General features: G+C 48.3%; 1 protein-coding gene across 1 annotated transcript in view; it reads right to left on the reverse strand.

Annotated features, from left to right (window-relative positions):
- Positions 1-14,466, reverse strand: part of HEG1 (heart development protein with EGF like domains 1) — a gene marked incomplete at both ends in the record, with an annotated part of 85,971 nt that extends 71,505 nt beyond the window's left edge. The window contains 6 exons of the mRNA XM_080696535.1: positions 4,012-4,190; positions 5,467-5,616; positions 10,535-11,125; positions 11,510-11,614; positions 13,970-14,089; positions 14,277-14,466. Of these exons, the coding sequence (XP_080552661.1) occupies positions 4,012-4,190; positions 5,467-5,616; positions 10,535-11,125; positions 11,510-11,614; positions 13,970-14,089; positions 14,277-14,466 (1,335 nt within the window). The remainder of the gene's footprint in view (positions 1-4,011; positions 4,191-5,466; positions 5,617-10,534; positions 11,126-11,509; positions 11,615-13,969; positions 14,090-14,276) is intronic.
- Between the last annotated feature and the right edge of the window lie 7,141 nt (positions 14,467-21,607).

Consider the following 21,607-nt stretch of genomic DNA (forward strand, 5'->3'; position numbering starts at 1 on the left):
AAAATAGGGCTAGGAGTGTAGAATGCTTCTGAGAAGAAGGAGAAGAAGAGGAGGAGGAGGAGGAGGAGCTTTTGCTTCCACACACATTAGGATAGCTCTTACCAAATGGGAAAACAGCAAAGGTTGATAGAGATGTGGAGAAACTGGAACCCTCATACTTTGCTCATGGAAATGTAAAATGGTGCCAACATGGAAAACAGTACAGTCGTCCCTCAAAAACCTAGACATGGAGTCACGGTATGATCCAACAACTTCATTTCTGGGAATATATCCAAAAAACTGAAAACAGAGACCCAAAAGATACTTGTACACCCATGTTGACAGTAGCATTATTCACAATAGCCAAAATATAAAAGCAACCCAAGTATACTTCTGTAGAAGAATGGATAAACAAAATATGGTACACACATGCAATGGAATATTATATACTCTTAAAAATGAGTGAAATTCAGCCGGGCATGGTGGTGCATGCTTGTAATCCCAGCATTCGGGAGGCTGAAACTGGAGGATCGCGGATCGCGGACAGTCTCAGCTACTTCGTGAGGCCATCTGCAACTCAGTGAGACACAGTTTCAAAATAAAGAATAAAAAATAGGGCTGGGGCTGTAGCTCTGACGTCAAATGCCCCTGGTTTTCATCCCAAGATCCGCAAAAAAAAAAAAGAAAAGAAAAAGAAAAAAAAGAGTGAAATTCTAACACAGAAACATGGAGGAAACCCAGAAAACATAAGTGAAATAAAACACACTCAAAGGACAAATACTTACGACTCTATTTATATGAAATACCTATAGTAGAGAATTCATGTTAGAGAGGAAACAGAACCAGGCCTGGGGGCAGGGAGGAATGGAGACTTAGCACTTAAAGAATTTCTATTTGGGATGATGGAGAATTTCTAGAAACAAACAGTGGTTTTAACAATATTGTATTTATATTCAAAGCTGTGACAGTATACTTAGGAATAGGTAAAATGGCAAATTTTATCTTGCCACCATAACATATATATGTGTGTATGTATAAAATATACACATGTAAAAGAACTTTCTGCTTCTAAGGGAGCTGAATCATGTAAATAATACCTGTTGCCCCTGGGATGTAAGAGGTGGCCCAGAGAGGCAGAGGCTGTGCCCTGGGAGTTTTTGAGCTGCAAGTCTGGAACTAAAAACCTAGAAACTCACCCTCCCTTTCAGGGCTGCCTGGCCTCCTCTCCAAACAGTGGGGGTCCTTCCCTAGCAGGGCCTCACTGTCTTCCTCCCAGGAGCCCTCCAAATTAGGGGATTTCAGGCAGATTGGCCAGGGATGGAACACTCTGGGCAGGCAGAAACCTTAGGGGTGGGGGGAAGGTGGCTGTAATCACCCCAGAAAGGCAGCCGCCTACTCTGGCCTGTGTTTTGAAACACTGCTGCGGATGTAATGATTTGGGCGGAGGACGTTTAGGAGCCAAATGAGTTTGTGTGAACAAAAGACTCAGCCCTCAATCTGGACCGTCCAGGGCTCTCAGGGAGTTTCGTTTCCTTCCTTGTTCTTACCCTAAAAGGAGCAGCCTTAAGAAAAAGTATATGTATTGTGAAGCATTTGGACTTGAGGTCCAGTGATCAGATTTTTAAAAAGCTTCCCCTAAAACAGCCTCTAGTGATGAAGAGTGTAAAGTTTACGAGGCATACCATCCTCTCTTCCTGTGAGGGAGTCAGCTTTTGTTCAGCAGAGCATCCTCTCCTCTCTGCAGAGGGGCAAGACTGAGCCAAGGAGACCCAGGACAGGCGAGGCTGGAGCACCAAGCCTGGGCTCCGCCTTCCAGAAGCAGACCCGGCCCTGAGGTCACTAAGGAGGGATGCAGTCTGCATAGCAGTCGGGAAAGAGGAAGGACTCTGATATGACCTGGAGCTCTTTGCTTTAAAAATAATTCCATAGGGATTTTTGTTTGTTTTAAAGGCCTTGAGAAAAAAGCCTTGGGTGGAAGGTCAGAAGATTCCCATTCAGTTAAGCAAACAAACACACAGGCTTTCTATGGTTTACCTGGTTTTTAGAGGCACCTACCTTGCTGCCACCCCTTCCCCCCATCTTTGAAAAATAAACACCTAACAGAGCGGCTGAAGGGGAGGCTCCTCGCAAAGGGCAGCCCTCCATGCCTGCTCCCAGGCTCCTGCCTGGTCACTGCAGTGCTCCCTCACACCCAGAGAGGAAGCCAGTGGCAGGGCTCCACCAAAGGAGACCTGCCAGGTTAGCGAAACAATAAAAAGGCAAGGAAAAACATCCTGGTTCCGAGGAGGAAGAGGGGGAGAGGGCGAGGAGGGGCAGGAAGAATCAGGCCGCGTGGGTGTGTGCGGTGGAGCTGCCGGAGCCGGGGTCCCAGGCTTCACTCACAGCGCTGGCGGCTGCCTTTCATAAGTTCTGCAGTTAATTTTACTCTGCAAGCCTCTGTGAAGTGGCCTGGGACTCGAAGTAAATCATTGAAACAGAATTTGTCTGGAACATTTACAGCTGTTCAAAGTGGACTCTGTGGAATGACAGTTGAGCACAAAGGGCTCAGAGGCCTGGAACGGAGAGGGGCCGGGAGGGCCTGGAGCGTGGTCACTTGCTCTAGGAGGAGGTGGAGGGCTCACCATGGGACCTACGGGGGGTGTGGGAAGGGGTTGGGGGAGAGGAGAGAGAGAGAGAGGGAGGGAGGGAGGGAGGGAGAGAGAGAGAGAGAGAGAGAGAGGGAGAGGGAGAGGGAGAGGGAGAGGGAGAGGGAGAGGGAGAGGGAGAGGGAGGGAGAGAGAGAGAGAGAGAGAGAGAGAGAGAGAGAGATAAAGAGAGAAATGAGCCGGGCATGCATGGTGGCACAGGCTTGCAATCCCCACGCTTGGGAGGCTGAGACAGGAGGATCGCAGTGGTTCGAAGCCAGCCTCAGCTGTTTAGTGAGGCTCTCAGCAATTTAGTGAGAACCTGTTTCCAAATAAAGTATAAAACAGGTCTGGGAGTATAGCCCAGAGGTAGAAAGCTTCTGGATTCCACCTCCAGTACCACCAAAAATAATAATAACGATAATAAAGAGAGAAATGAAAAGCATGGTAATCTGTTTTTAAAATTAAAATTGGGACACGTGACACTTTTTGAATATAACCAATGTTTTGAAAAAATCAGTTGCATACCATCTCCAGATAAGAAAAAGATAAAGTAGAGGGAAAAGAATGGAAAGGGGCTAGAAAGAGAAATACAACAAGAAATAACTTACAGGAAAAGGGAGAAATAAAGCTAGTAACATACATTTATTTATTTATTTATTTTGTACTGGGGTTCCTGGAAAACCTTCTCCGGGCTACACTCCCAGACCTATTTTATATTTTTATTTGGAAACAGGGTCTCCTAAGCCAGCAAGGCTGGCATCGAACCAGCGAGATCCTCCTGTCTCTGCCTCCCAAGCACGGGGATTACAAGCGTGCACCACCACGCCCGGCAAGCTAGTAATTTTTAAAGAAGTAATATTTGCCAAAGCAGGGTAGCACCAACAACATACTAATCATAATATATGAAATCATCTGCATAGCATCAGCTCCATGCCAGACACTCCAGTGTCTCACATGGACTGGTTCAGTTCACTTCATAACAGCCCTACAATGTGGTCTCATTGTTGTGTTTTCTGATAAGAAAACTGAGATGTGATGAAATTAAATAATTTGCTCAAGGTCACATAGCAAATAGTAAAACTGGATCTAAACCCAGATATGTTTGACTCCAAAGAAAATCCAATTTAAAAAAAATTAGAGGAAAAAAAACCTAAGAGAACATTAGAAAGTAGTCACATGTACTGAAATAGGAAGCTGGAAAGGACAGAGCCAGGCTTTCTGCAGGTAAGTTCTGGGGGCACCTTCCTAAGGACACTGGGATCTAAACTAGGGTTCATGGCACAGACGGGGTGCTACACCTTGACATCCTATGCAGCCCAGTGGGGTTCAGCATTCTGGTGAGATTGTGGAGAAAGAGAAGGAGAGGAGGGAGAAAGGAAGGAAGCGTCCATGGTGACTACCATACATGAGAGGAAGAAAGGGCCAGAGACGAAGATGACAGGGCTTTGAGTGAATGAGAGATGAACAGGCCCATGACCAAGCGGAGGGCAAAGGGAGGGCGGGCTTTGGCTATCTGTGGGTCTAAAGCGAAGCGCCATAAACAGGGGGACTCAGGCAGCCTGCTGACGGTGCCCAGCTGGTGTACTGAAGGATGAGAAGGAGTTCTGGGACCCACCCAATCGGAGAAAACAGGCGGAGCCACCCTGCATCTTCCCTCCGCACCTGTGCCTGCAGTTCTTCCTGCCCTAACGGCCTACTCCCTGCCCCTTGGCCTTCTGGAAAACCTGTCTCATTTCTTCCAACCAGTGCAGAGACCTCATCATGAAGAAGCCCTCAACAGAGACAACGCTTTCCCTTTGGACTCTTGTTTTCTGTTGCCAGACAATTCTGGCATTCCTATGTCTCTCATGAGACTGTGGCTCATAGGAGGTACTCCCAAAACGTTCACTGAACTGAGTCGGAGGTAGAGAGCTCAGGGCACCACTGTGAAGAACAACTCACTTGGAGGGAGAGAAGAGATGGGAAGGACTTAGTCATGTTCACCACGTGAGAGGATCCAAGTGAGAGGATAACAAAGGAATTCAGGTTCCTAGAAGTGTCCTCCTGTCTCCACGCCTCTCCAGCTTCCTACCCATGTACACCTTCCTTACGAAGCTCTGCCTCACCAGAGGAGTCCTGATGCCTGGTGTGCTCCCGGGAAGCATAATGACTAGCACGTGCAGATTCACAACACAAGTCCACGTGGATTAACTCACTTCATCCTTACGACAGTGTTGTGAAGTCAACAGAACTGGCTCTGAATTCTCCATGTCACAGATACTGAAGCACACACAGAGACTAAAGGGCTTGCTGAAGGTCAAAGTCAGTTCACTGTGTTACGACCAAAATCCCTTGCTCTGTCTACAGTGCTTTCACAGGCGTGATTATGTTTGTTCCTCCTCAAAAGCTTTATCAGAAAGAAGACAGATATCTTTAGTCTCATGTGCAACATGAGGAAATTAAGACCTAGAGAAATTAGGCAGCTGCCCCATGCCACACAGCTAAAGTGGAAGGGGTTAACACCCAAATCCTCTGAGCTGGTGAGCCACCGCTGGCATCTGTCTCCCTGAACTCTACCCGTGGCTACTGACTGCAGTGCTCCATACCACAAGGCAGGACGGTACTATAAATAATTCCTACCAAACCACAAGAATTCACCTACTCAAGTGAGTATGGTCTTCTTCAAAGAGGTCCCATTAGGGCAGTCATTCCAGTGAGCTGTTATTGATCAAGCCATTTTCTAAAATTTTCTCCTTTTCACGAGTACCTACAGAATATTATATTGAGTTCCCTGAAGAGTGACAAATTTTCATCCCCTGATCATCGAATTGGATTATTTTAGAAACATGCAAAACTCAAAGCCCAATCTAAAGAATTATACAGGAGCTGAACACAAATGATCTATTTCGGATTCGGAGAGGTCCGACTGCAAAGCTATACCAGTAAGCGGCTGGCAGGGCCCACAACTGGCCTATAAGGTGGTTCTCATTCCTCAAACATGTGCCTGTCAGTAACCTCCAAAGGTTCTGATCTGAGGAAAAATACTCATTTGCCACAGAGGTCCAAGTCTGATTGATTTTCAAAGACTTATTATTTTGTGGCCACACCTCACTTGTTTTTATTCAACATATGTGCTCAGGAAGTCTCAGGTGATCATACGCAAGAGCTGCTCTGTTATACTTCATATTTCTGGCTTCAAATCTAGTTCTTTCCCCTCTCTCTATGTCCCTCAGTGACAGAGTGCTTGCCTAGCACGTGCAAGGCCCTAAGTTCACACCCAGTACTGCAGAAATAAATAGATAAGGTTGGGAGTTCTAGGGCTACATAGAGATGAGGATGGCAGAGCTCAAGGGTGGAGGACAGGTAACAGAGGCCCTTGGAAAGTGGACGTGAGCCCTTTGCCTTCAGAACTTGTCCTCTCTCCACCAAAACTCCTGGAAGGCTGTCGTCAGCACCACAATCAGCTTGAGTAGATACTGTTTTTTGCAGCAGTAGCACTCATCCTTACAAGCTCCTCTGCCCCACCACTTTATACCCAGCTGTCCACTTTATAGGGGTTCAGTGGTGCTTATATTTACTGCGTTGGGTTTTTTCATTAATACTTCATTTGAAAGATGAAAAACCAAGGACACAGTTCAAAGTCCCCCAGCTGGCCAGTGGCAGTTCTGACTTTGAACTGAGGCTGTCTGACCCTCAGGCCAGGATCTGTGTCTGTGGGGCAGGCAGGACTCTCATCCACACTCTAGCAAAAGAGGATCCTCACTGCATGGCAGCAATAAGCGTCACGGTGGCCCCAGAAGCTGGAAGAGGGAAACTCATTCCCGAATTGAAGCTGCTTCCATCTCCTCCCACCACCCAAGGAAGGAAAATGGAGTGGTTCTCAACACCAGTAAAACATGAGGGTCACTAGTCACAGCCCTGCAGGACACTCCTCCAGATCACAGCTGTCTCACTCTTGCGACTCCTGCCTCCAATCTCACCGCTTCAGCTCGAGGGCCACCTGGGCAGCCTGACCTTGGCCTCTTCCTCACCCATTTCCTCCTTGATCTTCACTTCCCCACTTATCAGAGGAGAAACTTGTCAACTTACCAATCTACCTCTCTGCCTCCAGCAGCCCAGCTCCCTCCTCACACAGAAAGATGGAGGCTTCTGTTATTCAGGGTCTCTGGTGAGGGTAAAACCTCTTGCATGTCCCCCCAAAAACCGCAGGAGTTATGAACACAGAGTCTTGCCTGCCTGCCATGCCATCTGACCTGTAAGCTTTCCTTAAAAACTTTTATATGACAGGAAAACCAGCATAGTGCCATTGAAGTTCAACTGCCCCAGAGCTAAAATATAAAGCAAAATGAGTAACAGCCTCTGTAAATTTAGCAGATGGTCTCCCAGCTCCTTAAGAGATCCCATAACCAGAGCCCTCGACCACGTGATGGTACAGGACCTGCTGCTGTACCCTCGGGGGCACATAGAAGAAAATCTGACCTTACTGTAGTTCTCATGGCCCTTCCTGACCCAGCCACGGTGGCTGGCCTGCCTTCCTTCCAGTCTTGGACAGGCAAGACTGGTCCTGCCTTAGGGGATGTTTTCATCATTCCCCCTGCCTGGAAGGCTCCTTCTGCTACAGGCAGGTGACATCCTTATGCCAAGTCTTCAAGACAGGAATAAGTTTGGCAAGTGCAAAAAAAAAAAAAAAACTGTCTGGTATGGGTAGCAACAGGGGAGTAGAGCAAGAAGTGGGGTAGGGAGGTGGCAGGGTCAGACCCTGTGGACCTCACACTCCAACCAGAGGGTTCAGGTTGTATTCCAAGTACAGTGCAAAGCTCTTGGAGGGTTTTAAGCCCAAGAATGAGGTGACCTGATTACATTTTAAGAAGATCACTCCGGCTTTTGTAGCAATAGATGGAAAGAGGGGGGGGGGGGGAGGATGAGGTAGAATAGAAAAGAGCAGTGGAAAGGAAGAGGCCAATCCATGATGTATTTTAGAAACAGAATCAACCAGAACTACACTCGCCAGCACTCTCCCCCAAACCCCAAGAATGTAGAGAGTGAGCAAAGGAGATGAGTGGAGGGAGACTTCTAGGGTTCTGACATAAGTAAGTAGATGGATGATGTTGACAATTCCCGACATGCAAAACGGGTGGGCGTCATCAACAGGTTTGGGGGTGAGAATCGAGGATTCTGGTTCACTCTGATTTTCCTTTTTCCCTTTACTGCTGAGCTTTGCCATGGGAAGCCAACAGCAGCTGGCTCCCAGGCTTAACATACCATAGGCAAGCTTCTTCCTGCCCTCTTGAGAATCCCCGCTAAATAGCTCAGAATCAACCCAGTGTTTAGTCCTCGGGCTGCAGCCTCCCTGATCCCCTGTAACTTGGACACACTTGGTAAGATGACAAGTGTAGGCTGAAATATGCTGACTTTACTTTCACAGGCTGAAACATGTTGACTTACTTTAACAGGCCACCAAATTGCATGCGTCATCTGTGCACTGTTCAGATCCCCTGCCCATCATGTCAGCCTCCAAACTGCCCTAATTCTCGTGGAGCCCCTGTGCCAGCCTGGGACCTGTTCCTCCCTCCGCTGTCTATACTACGTGTTCCCCACATGACTGGAGCTGGTTCCGTCTACCCTGTGGCCTCAACAACTGCCCCTCTAGGCTGAATCTGGCCCTGGCTTCTCTCCAGCTCAGTTCCACATTCTCAACAATCTGCATAATTCTCCCACTGGCATCTGCTGCAATCATAACAGTGAGAGATTAACACAAAAGCACGTCCTTAAGGAGGTCACTCCTGGCCATCCCCAGCCCGACACAATCCCAGGTCCTCCTGCTGGACTCTGTGAAACAGCCCTTGCCTCTCTCCCTTTCGATTTCTGCCACCCCATTCCAGTCTCTGCCCCTAGGCATGAATATGCTGCACACCAGCATCCCAACAGCTCTGGAGGGTTTGGGCGCTAGAAGGAGGACACAGCTCTCTGTGGCTCATCTGGGAGGCCCCAGCAGCAAGCACAAGTGAACAATGAACACGCAAACCACATTGCCTTCTCTTCCAAGGCCATCCCCTTAACGGGGATGTGATCAACATGACACCCCAAACAGGCCTCTAAAGCCCTCCATAGTTGGCTCTAGTCTCTGTGCCAGGGGATTCTACTTCTGGAACCCAACTCATCCCCCCAAGTCCTCTACTCCAGTCTTCCTGGCTGTTGATGACCTCCATTAAAAGCCTTGACCTTTTCAACACTTGGGAATCTGCCAATACCAGTAATCTCCCCACCTCTCCGTAAATTCACAGCTGGACTGACTCCTTTCTTCCCCTGGAGCTCTCTCCCCACATACACCAGTGTCTACTCCGAGTGCTGCAGCCAGCTCTGACCACACCACTCCTCTGGTCAGTACGGTCTTGCATGACATTCTCCAGTTACGAATCATTGCTGCATCATGACTTCACTTTTTACAATGTTGATGTTTGTGCTCCAACAAGATGTTCCCTGAGGACATCTTAGATGCACCTAGAGCCTTTATGTCACCTGCCACAGCTCTTCACATGGAGTAAGGCCTCAGTACACACAGAGTAAGGCCTCAGTACACACAGGGTAAGGCCTCAGTATACAGAAAGTAGGGCCTCAGTATACACAGAGTAATGTTTCCTGATTTAGAAATCTGTCAAATGGAATGAAAGTGAAAACATCTGCCACACTCTGATGAAAGGGGAAAGACTGAATAGAAACATCATGTCTGCCTACACTGGATGAATGGGGAGTGAGTAGCAGAGGGCATAGCCGGTCAACAGAAAGCCACGTGACAGCATCTGAGTGGGCATCGGTTAAACTCCCCTCCCACTGGACGGTTTCTGTCACAACTAACAACTGCCTCATAATATCAGCCAACTGCCCCAACTTCCCAGGAGAGCATCCATGAAGACAGTAACGACTAATTTCAGATTGGTCGATAATTAATGAAAATTAACTTCGGCATCAATAACCTTTGGGTTAACATATATAAGTAGGGCATAAGTGATACTCTATATAAAATGCCATTTTATACATGTATAAAGACTTGAGGTGTCACACGCCTGTGATCCAGTACTTGGGAGACTGAGACAGGAGGAAGGCAAGTTTAAGACCAGCCTCAGCAACTTAGCAAAACCCTATTTCAAATAAGTAATATAATAGGGCTGAAGGTGTAGCCTTGAAGTAAAATGCCCCTGAGTTCAATCCCCAGTACCAGAAACAAAACAAAATAACAACAAAATAGAATTGTGGTGTCAGGTTTGGTTTAGAGGTGTGCCTATAAACTCAGCTACTCAGGAGGCTGAGGGAGGAAGATCTCAAGTTCAAACCCTGTCTCAAAATAATATTTAAAAAGAAGGCAGAGATGTAGCTCAGTAGTACGGTATCCCTGGGTTAGGTCCCAGTACCAGGAGGCTGGAGGTAAGATTTGAGGTCTTTTCTTGAGCAATTTTAAATTTTTTTAAAAAATTTATCCTCTGTAGGTTTTCCTTATTACTAATGCTACATTTGCATAGTTGTGGTCCCTAATCTCTACAAAAAGGCAAAAGCAAGAGACTGAGGAAGGAAAGAAGAAGACCAGTGAGCTGGAGAGCTCTTAGAGATCTGGAACTGCCACCCCATTTACAGATGAGGAAACTTGAGACCTCGTGACACTGTGGAATGAGCCACTGAATTTGGTCAAAATTGGTTTTGATCCTGCCTTCCCCATTTCCCGTGTGACCTAACCTGCCAGGCTTCATTTTCCACAACTCTAAAGGGGGAAATGACACCCCTTGCAGGTGTATTTTGAGGGTGAAGTGGAATAAGAACCATGAAAGTGCCCAACTACACACAGGTGCTCAAAGGCAAGGGGGCCGAAAGAGGAACGCAAACTAGTGTCGTTCCTTGTCGCCCTGTACAGCTTTTCAAAGAAACCCTCCTGTTTTGTATGAAGCTCCCATTCATACAAAAGGAACACCAGGGACAGGGGGAAGCTGTTGAAGAAGGCAGTGAATAGCTAACAAAACGGCCACTGCCATCTGTGCTTTGCTTTCTTTCTGAGTGTTTCTGGACAAGGACAAGCGAGCTCCAGGATGCTTTCTCAGCCAGCTGGGCAGGGCTGCTGGAAAACAGAGGGATCACGGAGAGGGCAGAGGCTCCGGCCCGGCTCTCCAGGACTAGCAGGCAGTAACTGCCCAGCTGGCATGGTGCAGCATCAAGTCTCCCTCTGGCCATGCCAGTCAGCTCCTGGGCAGAAAACATCAGCTCCGCATGTGCACACATGCCAAGGGAAGCAATAAATGAGTTTTTGCAAGGTTGGAAGGATGTGGCTTTTAAATACGCATGCCCCATGGAGAGCCCTCTGCCCACAGCCCTCCTTCCACTCAGGGCACCTTCCATCCAAGCAGGCAGGCTTCCTAGGCACTCCCCCTCCCCTAGCCACAGGCAGGGAGGGGCCACATTCCTGGGGGACAGCCACTTTCCCTCTCTGAGGACTGCCTCCTGCCCCGAGGGCCAGGCTTTCACAGCACCTTGTAATGGTTCTGAAGGCAGCCAAGCTAAATGACGAAGTTGGCCCACAAAGTTAGAGCAATTCAGGCGACAGCTATTTAACAGCTCAGAAGGGGCTGGGCTCAGAGCACTTCCTTTACTCTAGGGAGCTGCATTTTTCTAGGATTATTATTCCTTGGGCTGGCTGCTCAGCTCCTCAGCATCATTTCCCCTTTGGGTGGGAAAGTTCTTTGTTTCTGCATGGATTTTCATTATGATTCCAGCCTCCCCTCCCTTCTACCACTACCACCTGCAGATCTCACAATTAAAGCACGGCCTGTGGATCTAAAAATCAAGGCATATAAACTTAGTTTAGAACTGTGGCTCGGAAGCCCTGAGGGGTAGCAAACCAGGCAGAAAAAGGAAACCTCTATGTCTCAGCCTCCTCTCACCACTAGTTGAAATACCAGCAATACAAGGCAGCTGAACAGCCAGCAGGGCGACAGGTGGGTGCAGACTCTTAACAATGGCTAGACCAGCAGGGCTGCTCTCTAGGACTTACAGTCCAACACAAGCAGACAACCCACAGACCGGTGCAATTACTCAATGGTGAGAACCTTGAACTCTACCAGGAGGAGGTGGGGGTGCTAGTAATGGCCCACTGGGAGGAAAAGGACACAGCTTGGAAGCCCAAGCTGCAAGGGCCAGGCACAGATCACCAGCACCTCCAAGGCAAGAAGGGGCTACAGGCAGTGTCCCAGCAACCAGACGATGCTTATTTGTAAGGCTCAAGGTTCATTACCAGCAGGAGTACCCACCTCCCCAAATTTAAAAAAAAAAACAAACCCTGGATGCAGAGCCTGCGTGACCGTCAGTCAGGGCACTAGAGAGGGCAGAAGTGCATGGAGAGGACCCAGTGTGGCTCCAGGACCGCAGGGAGCCCTTGCGGCCCTGAGTCTTTGTTGCCTTGTGAAATAAGTGATGGTACCTAGTGATACACTGTGGCCAATCAAAACAGGCCAAGAAAACTCTCAGAGGTTTTGCCGGTCGTGGTGGCGCACGCTTGTAATCCCCGTGCTTGGGAGGCGGAGACAGGAGGATCGCGCAGGTTCAAAGCCAGCCGCACTGGCATAAGAGACCCTGTTTCAAAAATATAAAATAGGTCTGGGAGTATAGCCTGGAGGTAGAAGGGTTTCCAGGAACCCCAGTACCACCAAAAAAAAAAAAAAAAACTCTTGGAGGTTTTTAGAAAATGCACTGAAATCACCAAATGCTGGTTCTCTTGTGCGTTGTTTCTTTGTTCTCCCTAAGTGATAGTGTTTGAGCCACTACAGAAAATAAGCACAGGTCATGCCTGGATCCCCAGCAGTATTAGTAGCGGTTAGCAGCTTTCAACAAATAATAGATCTCATCTCTTCTAATCTCACCTATCTCACACTCACCCAAGACCTGGCCTTAGCCCAGCAGAAGGGCAAGAGGTCCTTTGGGCGGTCTTGTGGGGACACCAGGAGAAACACCTTAGGTAACAGGAGGTTTGGACTATTCCAGCGTCTCTCAGACTTCTTTCTGGGGCCCTCATGCACCTGAACTCTCAATCACACTCACCTCCCAAGTGACTCAAGTGGGAAGGTTGAAGAGCCACAGCCGTGAAGAAAGCTGGGGTCACTTCAAGCCCCAATTCTTACTTTACTGTCGCTAACTCAGTTGCACCCCCTGGTCCCTCCCTCTGTAACACTCACTTCCCTGTGATCTGTGGGGATCCCCAGCTACAGAAGGAAGAGACTCCTGTGCCAGGCTCTTCTGGCCAGAATCCTATAAGTCAGCATCCCTCTTTCCTCTCCCCTAACCTGAGGGTGACACCTGGGTTCCTGGGTGTCCCCTCGGAAAGGTGCTCTACTCCCTGGGCTCCACTATCCAGAAAAACTCACAAAATACCATAGTGTTCCTTGCTTACTTTTTTTACTGTGACAAAGTCAGAAAATGTTTTCTTTTCACATTCTTGATTCTTCCCTTAGAACTTAACAAGACAACACTCTAAGTAATCTAATGTCAGGGCACTTCAAGATGGGTGTCCTGTAGGTCTTTCAAAGATTTTTTTCTCTTACCCCTTTCTGGCTGTTCCTCTGTTTACTGATCTTTTAGTCCAGGGACCTTGAAACTCACAAGGACAAGGCAGCTTACAATGAAGAAAGTACTGCTGAATATGGAGCTGAGATTTTATGGCGGGGGGAGAACAACCTTTTACTTATTTAATTCTAGGAAATATGCCTAGGTTGAATGAAGCAAGCTAATTCACATGCCAGAAAGTTTGAGATATGAGAAACATAACTGAATTGATATTCAAGCAAATAAAATCTCAGTCTTCACCCAAACTCCAAATCAACGTCCCTCCCAGGGGCGGGAGTGCACGCCGGTCACTCAGGAAGGCCAAGGCTGCCTTGCTGACTGTTCGGAGCACTTTCTATTATTTTTACTTTCATTTTGTCCCATCCTCACTAGGAAGCTGGGACGAAAGGGGGTGTCACTACTTCCATTTCATAGATGGAGAAACTGAGCTGGAAAGAGAGGACATCCCCAAGGTCGATGATATTAGGGTTAGAATTCCACCCTGTCTTTGGCATTTTCTTCCAGACCAGGAAAATCAACTGGACACAAAAGCAGGTGGGAGAAGAGGTCAGCCCCTCTCTGCCCAGGAGGAGGAGCAGCCCGCCTGGAAGCAAAGGGGGGGGGGGAGGCTGGCCCAGGGGCAGTCTGGAGTCAGTCTGCCCTGAAGGCGCTCAACCTTGCCCAAACCCCTTCCCCAAGTTCCTCTGCTTTTAGAGTTGAATCCATAGATCGTTTTGTTTCAAACTACACGCTCCGTAGAGCCCTTTAAAAATCCGTTATTTATACTGAGAAGTCAGGCTCTGTACCTGGAGGGACCAGTTCTGCATCTACCCAGGGGTTGGGGGTGAAACTGGGGAAGGCTGGCCTTAAGTTATCACACACCGCGGGGGCGGGAAAGGCGCTTGGGGGGGGAGCCTTTTCCTTTCCTTTTGTTAAGGGGGCGGGAGAGATCCGGGGTACCCCGTGGGAAAGATAAGTTTTCTTCCAAAGCTGGGGGGAGGACGGGACGGACTCGGGTCCCAGGGCAGCCTCGGGAGACGCGCGCCTCCCTCCCGGGCCACCGTGGGGGCCGCGCCGGGGCGCCCCCTCCTCCCGCCCCGGCCCCTCACTCACCCGCGCTCCCGACTCGGGGGGCCCGGCGGGGGCGTCCCCGCGGCGCGGCGGCGGGCCGGGGGGCGCCGGGGCCGAGGGGCGGCGGCCGCGCGGGCGGGAGGCCGGAGGGGGTCCCGGGCGCCGCGGGCGGCGGCAGCAGCGGCAGCAGCAGCAGCAGCAGCAGCGGCGGCGGCGGCCCCCGCGAGCCCATGGCGGCGCCGCTCACATGCCCGGCGGGAGAGCGGCCGCCGCGCTGCCGCCCAGAAGTTGTGGGGCGGGCGGGGCGGCCCCTCCGGGTTGACATCAGCGCCCGCCCGGCCGGGGGCGGGGAGAGGGCAGGAAGGGGCGGGGGCGCCAGCCGCCCGAGCATCGCGGCGCATCTCAGAAAAAGTCAGGAACGCCGGGCCGCGGCAGACCCGCCCCCGACGCCCGGGGCGCACCGCGGGTCCCGGTGCTGAGATGGGCGCCAGCTGCTCTACCGCGCGCCTAGATGCAGGAGGAGCGCAGCCCGCCCCCGCCCCGCGGCCCCCACTGCACCTGCAGGGGCCGCGACCCGCGGAGCTCGCTTTGCCCGGGGCAGGAATCTTCACATTCCCCGGGGCCCTCGGGACCTGGATTCCCATCCCCCCACTGCCAGGGCTCCCACGGGAGCCCTGCAGGGATGTCACCCAGCACCCCCAAACAGGCCGCAGGGAAGAGAAAACTGCGTGATCGGTGAAAGGGTTACAGATTGCAAATTCAACGTAACAATGCTCGAACCACCACTGAATTTTAAGTGAAGTCTTCAGGGAAGAGGTTCAAAGATTTAGTATAAACAAATTTGCTTGGTAAATAAAGTTCCCTGTGTGCCCCTATCCCCTCTCTTCCCAGCGAATAAGTAAAATATCTAAGTCTAAGGCCTGTAAGCGGTTTCATTTATATTGAAGAAAGAGAGGTGGAGAGGAGACTTACCTAAGATTCTAAAACTAGACCAAAAGATTCAGCAATTTATTTGCAAGTGACATGTGACATTAATTCCTATCCTCTGATTCAGAATTTGTAATAATCCAGACAATGTTTCTGCTCCTTGGGGACCTGTGGACAGTGTGTTAGGGTCCCCTGTCTGTCTACTAAATGCTCATTGAGAGCTGAGTAAGGACTGTCAAACTTCTCTGCTCCTCTGCTCTGTCTCCGCTGGGTCTGTGAGCCTCCTCCAGGGGCATGAGCAGATGGAGGTGTCCAGGGCAGCTGTGGACAGGCCTGGGCTCGCTTTCTGGTGACTCAGGATAAGCGAGCCATTTGGCAGAAAGCATACAGAATGCTGTATATAAACAAGCTCACCTTAAGGGAAGAAGGAGTATAGATCTGGTTTGGTTTGGCTTGATTTAAAGAACCACAGACCAGACACGGCCCCCGGCTCACATGGAACTTGCAGGTCTCTCCAAGAAAGTACGAAACAACAATCTCCCTCTCAGTAACTGGGTTTGCTCGCACGGCCCCAGCTCAACTTCTCTGGACACGGCTCCCACATTAATGGGCAGGACTGCACAGCTGCCCAGACCCAGCCAGACGAGCCCAAGCAGGCCAAGACACCGAGCTCAGAGGTTCTGCTCACCACCTCTCCCTCCTGCCACCGAGGACATTTCCTGTAACAATAGCCACCCTCCAGGCAACCCAGGAGGTTAAGGATTTAACATCTTCTTGTTTGGATTCAGGAAGCCCACCAGAGAATCTGCTTTTCCTACGAAGGCCCAATGGGCAAGCATGTGCCCACAGCCTGCCCCTCCCCTCTAAGCACCACAGGTTTATCTTTCTCTAATCTCTCTGACTTCTAAGACAAATGACCAAGTTCAGGGTAACTGCCAGCTGGGCAGGGCTTCAGCAGTGAATTAGGAGGGGGAGACACAGGAAGTCTGGGAAGATTGATGACAGTGTAGATGGGCTCCAGCACTTTTTCATCTCCTCCTAGGACAGAACAAAAGAGATCAGCAAGAGAGTTGGAGGCCCTGTAGAACCTTGGGAAGGGACGGCTTGGTCTAAGAGCCTTTGCTTCTTTCTCTGACTTTACCACTGCTTCATTGTGGTCTGGACTTCAATGTCCTGATCTGTAAAACACAAAGATTGTCCTAGCTAATGGCTAAGGAGTGTTCTAGCTCTAATAGTTTAGAGTTCAGTAAAGATCTGGCACAGGAGCAAGATGGTATGAAACAGGTAGCTAAAGACATTTGTATTGTTGCTGTCTTGGGGCTGTGAAAATCCAGACAAGATTCTTGATCATTTCAGATGGCATAAAAGAAATTCTCTCTGGAGATAAATCAAATTGCTTCCCAGATCCATTCCAGCCCTGGAAGTCTACTGATCGAAGATGAAATAGGTAGGGAGCCAGCTCATACCAAACTCCAGGTGAGTTAGGAGTCAGCACTCTCAATCTCCCCAAGGGTAGGAGTGAGGCATTTGTGTTAGTTAGATTAGGTTTAGACTAAGCTGCAATAACAAAGAGCCTCTCAAACACAGCAGCTTAATACCATGCTGTTTCATAGTATTCACTTAGCCCTAGATACCACTGTTCAGGTCTATGAGGTAGCTCTTACCATACAGTTTTTTAGGGATATAAAACAGGTGGCTCTGCCATTCTTTAAAGTGTAGCTTCCAAAGTTGACCCAGAAACTGGCATTCTAGTCAGCCAGGGAAGAAAGTGGAGATGTGAGCAGGGGAGGTTTTGATGGATCAGGCCTGGAAGTGGTATGCCTCACATTCTCTTTACATTCCACAAGAGAAAGATGATCATAGGACTCGCCAAACTGCAAGGGAGGCTGGGAAATGTAGCCTAGCAGCATAGGAGAAGAAGGGGAGATGGGATTTGGATGGGCAGCTAACGATCTGCCCTTCCACCTGATAGCAATAGGGCAGCAAAGGGGAAGGGAGAGTAAAGGAGACTACTTCTCTGGGCTCAGTTTCTCTCTTTGCCAAACAAGGGTGCTAAGTCAGATGATCACCAGGGCCTGTCTGCTTTACTATTCCTTCCCCCCTTCCCCGGCAGTACTGGGGATGGAGCCCAGGGGAATTCTACCTCTGAGCTATGCTCCAGTACTCTTATTTATTCTTCGTTTTGAAAGAGGATCTCACTGAGTTGCAAAGGGCCCCACTAAATAGCTGAGGCTGTCTGCAAACAGCGATCCTCCTGTCTCAGCCTCCTGAATGCTGGGATTATAATCATGCACCACCACACCTGCTCTACTATCCATGTTTTGAAGAGGCAGTGAAATGTCCTTCTGTACCCAGTGTACAGAAGGAACGATGAGTGGTCCTACCAGTGGTGCGACTTCTGGCTGTTGTCACCTTTTTCAATGGAGGAGCCTCTTCTGCCCAATGGGTAACTAACTAGGTAGACCCAATAAAGAGGATCCTGCGTTTCCTCCAAGTTCTGTTCCTAAGCTATTTTCATTCTTGGCCAAGTCAGGTGATCTCTGTTGACCTCGGTGTCCCCAACTGCACAGCGGGAAGAAAATTCATTAATTATGCTTCACCACCTTCTCAGGGTTGGTCTGAGGATATGATGAGCTCACTGGCTGGAAGGAACTCTTCTGATTAAAGTCATCTGCATGCTGCTCTTACTGCAGCCAGAGCCTTTTGTAACATGGCATTTTGAATGGGCCCCCAAACATGCCTAGTTTCTGAGGACATGCCCCTGCAGGACGTGTGGCAGTGTGGGGTGGCATTGCCATGGCTGGGATACAGTCGTGACTGCATGTCAGAATATCCCAGGTACCCTCAGGACTCTGGCACTAGAGGTCCTGGAAGGCTGGCAGATCTGTCAACAGACACCTGGATTGAGCTTCTCCTGGGGCAGGTGAGCCAGGCTCGGGCACCACCGTCTCCTCTGGAGAGTGTGAGCAGCTCATCACCCTCTAGCACACTGGGTTTGTCTCCTTATCCTCTCCCCCGCCTGCCCCTCCCACTCCAATCTCTGAGCTGCTTTCTTAGAAGCTTCGTGGCTTATTTGTCTTTGTATGCCCAGAACCCAACACAGAACCTCTTTATTTTATATATATATATATATATATATATATATATATATATATATATATATATATATATATATATATATTGCGGGTCTGGGGATGGAACCCAGGGGCATTTGACCTCCGAGCTACACACCCTGCCCTATTTTTTTTTTGTATTTTGAAACCGGGTCTCACTGAGTTGCAGAAGGCCTCACTAAGTAGCTGAGGCTGTCCTCGAACCGTGATCCTCCAGTCTCAGCCTCCCTAATGCTGGGATTACAAACGTGCGCCACCACGCCCGGCTTATTTTATTATTATTTTTAACCTCTTTATCCACAATTATTTCCTATGCGACTGCTCTGTGCCTGGCTACTTGCTAGGTATTGGGTGAGTCTTGGAGGTTAAAGGTTTGGAGGAGACCAGCATTGGTATAAATGGAGGGCCCTGCGGGAGCGCACTCAGGAGAGTGCGCAGGGTCTCCCTGGGAGGTGTGGGATCAGCGCAATCTGAAAGCTGCTGTGTGGACTGTTAGCAGGCTGGGGGTGGGGGGTGTGGACAATACCTGGGAAGGCCTGGAGGAGGAGGAATCAGGGTGGATGTCAAGAACCAGACTGGGACTTCCGGGAAGATGGCGACCGAGAAAAGCGGGGCTTAAGAGTCCCGCTAACAACCAATCTCCATTACCACAAAAAGAGCGCCTTTCATAGCCAGAAAACACCATCACCAGAAAAACAAAAAAACCACCAGGCTCCAGAGAGAAAGCGGACTGAGAACAGAGCTCAGGGCCACGGAGGAGACACACACGCCCGAGGACGCGGCAGCAGCGCCATACTGCCGGCGGCAGCGGCGAACTCAGCGGATGGCTACAGCAAGCCGAGGTGAGCCGATGCGGAACAGCCAGGCGGGATCTTTCGGCGCAGACAGCATTTAAAGCTCCCAGTGGCTGAGCTCAGCACACGCTGCAGGGATTCAGAGTGGAAATCAAAACCAGAGAAGAAAAAATATGCCAGCCTCATGGCCGAGGGCGTGGCAGAGGCGCCATATTGCCACCGGCGGCGGCAGCAGCAGTGAATTCACCGAGTCCAGTACAGCTACATCTACGTACTCAAGAACAGTGAGTCAAATTGCGGGCCACAGAGGAGAAATCCCAGTATTGTGCCTCCTGGGACTTGACCCAGTGAGGGAGTGGTGGTGGCAGAGATATCACACCATAGGAGAGCGTGCAACCTGGCACCCCCCATAGTTTAAAGCAGCCTCTATCGACTCCCTGGGTCGGAGACTCTGTGATACAACCCAGTAAAGGAGTAGTAGGGTCTGAGATAATACAGACTCGAGATCCAGAGCACCTTAAGTGAAGCCATAGTGACCCAAGGGAAGAACCCAGAGAAGGCACAAACCTCCGAAATCATGGGAAAGAGGAATAACACTGAAGTAATGAATGCGCACAACCCCACAACATCAGAACCTGATAAAACAGAAAATCAGAGATTTCTAGAAGATCAAATCAGGAAAATAACTGTAGAAATAATAGAGGTGCTTCGAAAAGAACTCAGAGAGAGCCAAAAAGAGATAAAGGATGCAATTAATGAAGTAAAGGCCTCAATTCAAAGCACAAACAACCGATTAGACCACATGGAGAACAGAATTTCGCTCTTAGAAGATGAGCAATCCAAAAATGAATGCATAGTTTCTAATCTAGAAAAAGATATCCAACAGCAGGAATCTGACATTGAAGAAATATGGGCCCATCTTAAGAGAGCTAACCTAAGAATAATTGGAATAGAGGAGGGAAAAGAAAGTGATACCAAAGGGATCAACAATCTCTTCAAGGAAGTAATAGCAGAAAATTTTCCAAATATAGAGCAAGAGGTTGATACACAGATCCAGGAAACTTATAGAACTCCCTTTAGACAGGATCCGAGAAGAGGATCCCCACGCCATATAATTGTCAAAATGACCAATGTGGAAGCCAAGCAGAGAATCTTAAAGGCAACAAAAACAAAGGGCCAAGTGACATTCAGAGGCAAACCAATTAGAATCACTCCAGACTTCCCAAACCAAGTCATGAGAGCCAGAAGGGCTTGGAGTAACATATTCCAAACTCTGAAAGAAAACAACTTCCAGCCAAAAATTTCCTATCCAGCAAAACTTTCTATCAAATTAGATGGAGAAATAAGAAGCTTCCATGACAAACAGAAACTGAAGGAATTTATGTCTTCAAAACCAGCGCTAGAGAAAATACTCAAAGAGATTAACTACAAAGAAGAAATAGGTAACACTCACCAGAACCAGAGAAACAAGAGTTTCCATCCAACAGACAACTAAGATTGGTTATCTGTGGAGATTCATTATTTATGTTAGTCTTTTACCTATCTCTAAATTATATTGTTTGCCTTTATTGTTGTTAATTTTTAGGATTTCTAGTTGGAATATTAATATACCTTCAGATATAGCATTTGGAAATATTTTATCCCATTCTATTAGTAACTGTTAACCCTGTTTACATTGTCTTTGTATATACAATATTTTCTTTTATTTTTTTAGGGAGTTTGTATATTCTTCTGTTGCCTGTGCCATTGAAATCATATCCAAGAAATCACTGCCAATTTCAATGTTGTGAGGTTTTATGACCCAGATTTTCTCCTAAAAGTTTATAGTCTTAAGATTTATATTTAGGTCTTTTATCTAGTTTGAGTTAATACTTGTATGTGGGATTAGGTAAGGGTCCAATTTTATTCTTTTCCATGTAATTATTATTTTTCAACAATATTTAGTTAAAAGATTATTATTTCCACCACCAAATCTTCGTGGAAACCTTGTCAAAAATAACTTGACAATATAGGGAAGAAGTTAGCTCTAGGCTTGTATTTAACTCCAATGGTCTATATATGTGCCTTTAGAACAGTACCACACTGTTTCAATTATTGTAGCTTTATATGGTTTGAAATCAGAAAATATACATCTTCTAGCTTTGTTTTTGCTTCGAGATTGTTTTGGGTATTTAGAGTCCATATTCCATATCAGGATAGATTTTTTCCTGAAAAATAAATATATGATAGTTTCACCTAAAAAAAAGAAAAAAATATTCTCTGGTAAGAAAGAAAGCAAAAAGAAATATTGAAATGTTATCTTTAAGACATCAAAAGCTTGGTATCAGACAAATGAAACTGTTATGTGAGATTATCATTTTTAATTTTGGATAAATTGCTATAATACTAGATGTCAACCACTAAGCCAAGCATGGGAGGGAGGGATGGGGAGAGAATGGGGTGGGGATCGGGTGGGGGCTGACTGGGCGATGTGTGCATGTATGTCTACAAAAGTTTGTATCCCACTATGATGTATGAATACAGTGCACCAATAAAATAA

This window comes from Muscardinus avellanarius (genome assembly GCF_963383645.1).
Source record: "Muscardinus avellanarius genome assembly, chromosome: 5".
NCBI lineage: Eukaryota > Metazoa > Chordata > Mammalia > Rodentia > Gliridae > Muscardinus > Muscardinus avellanarius.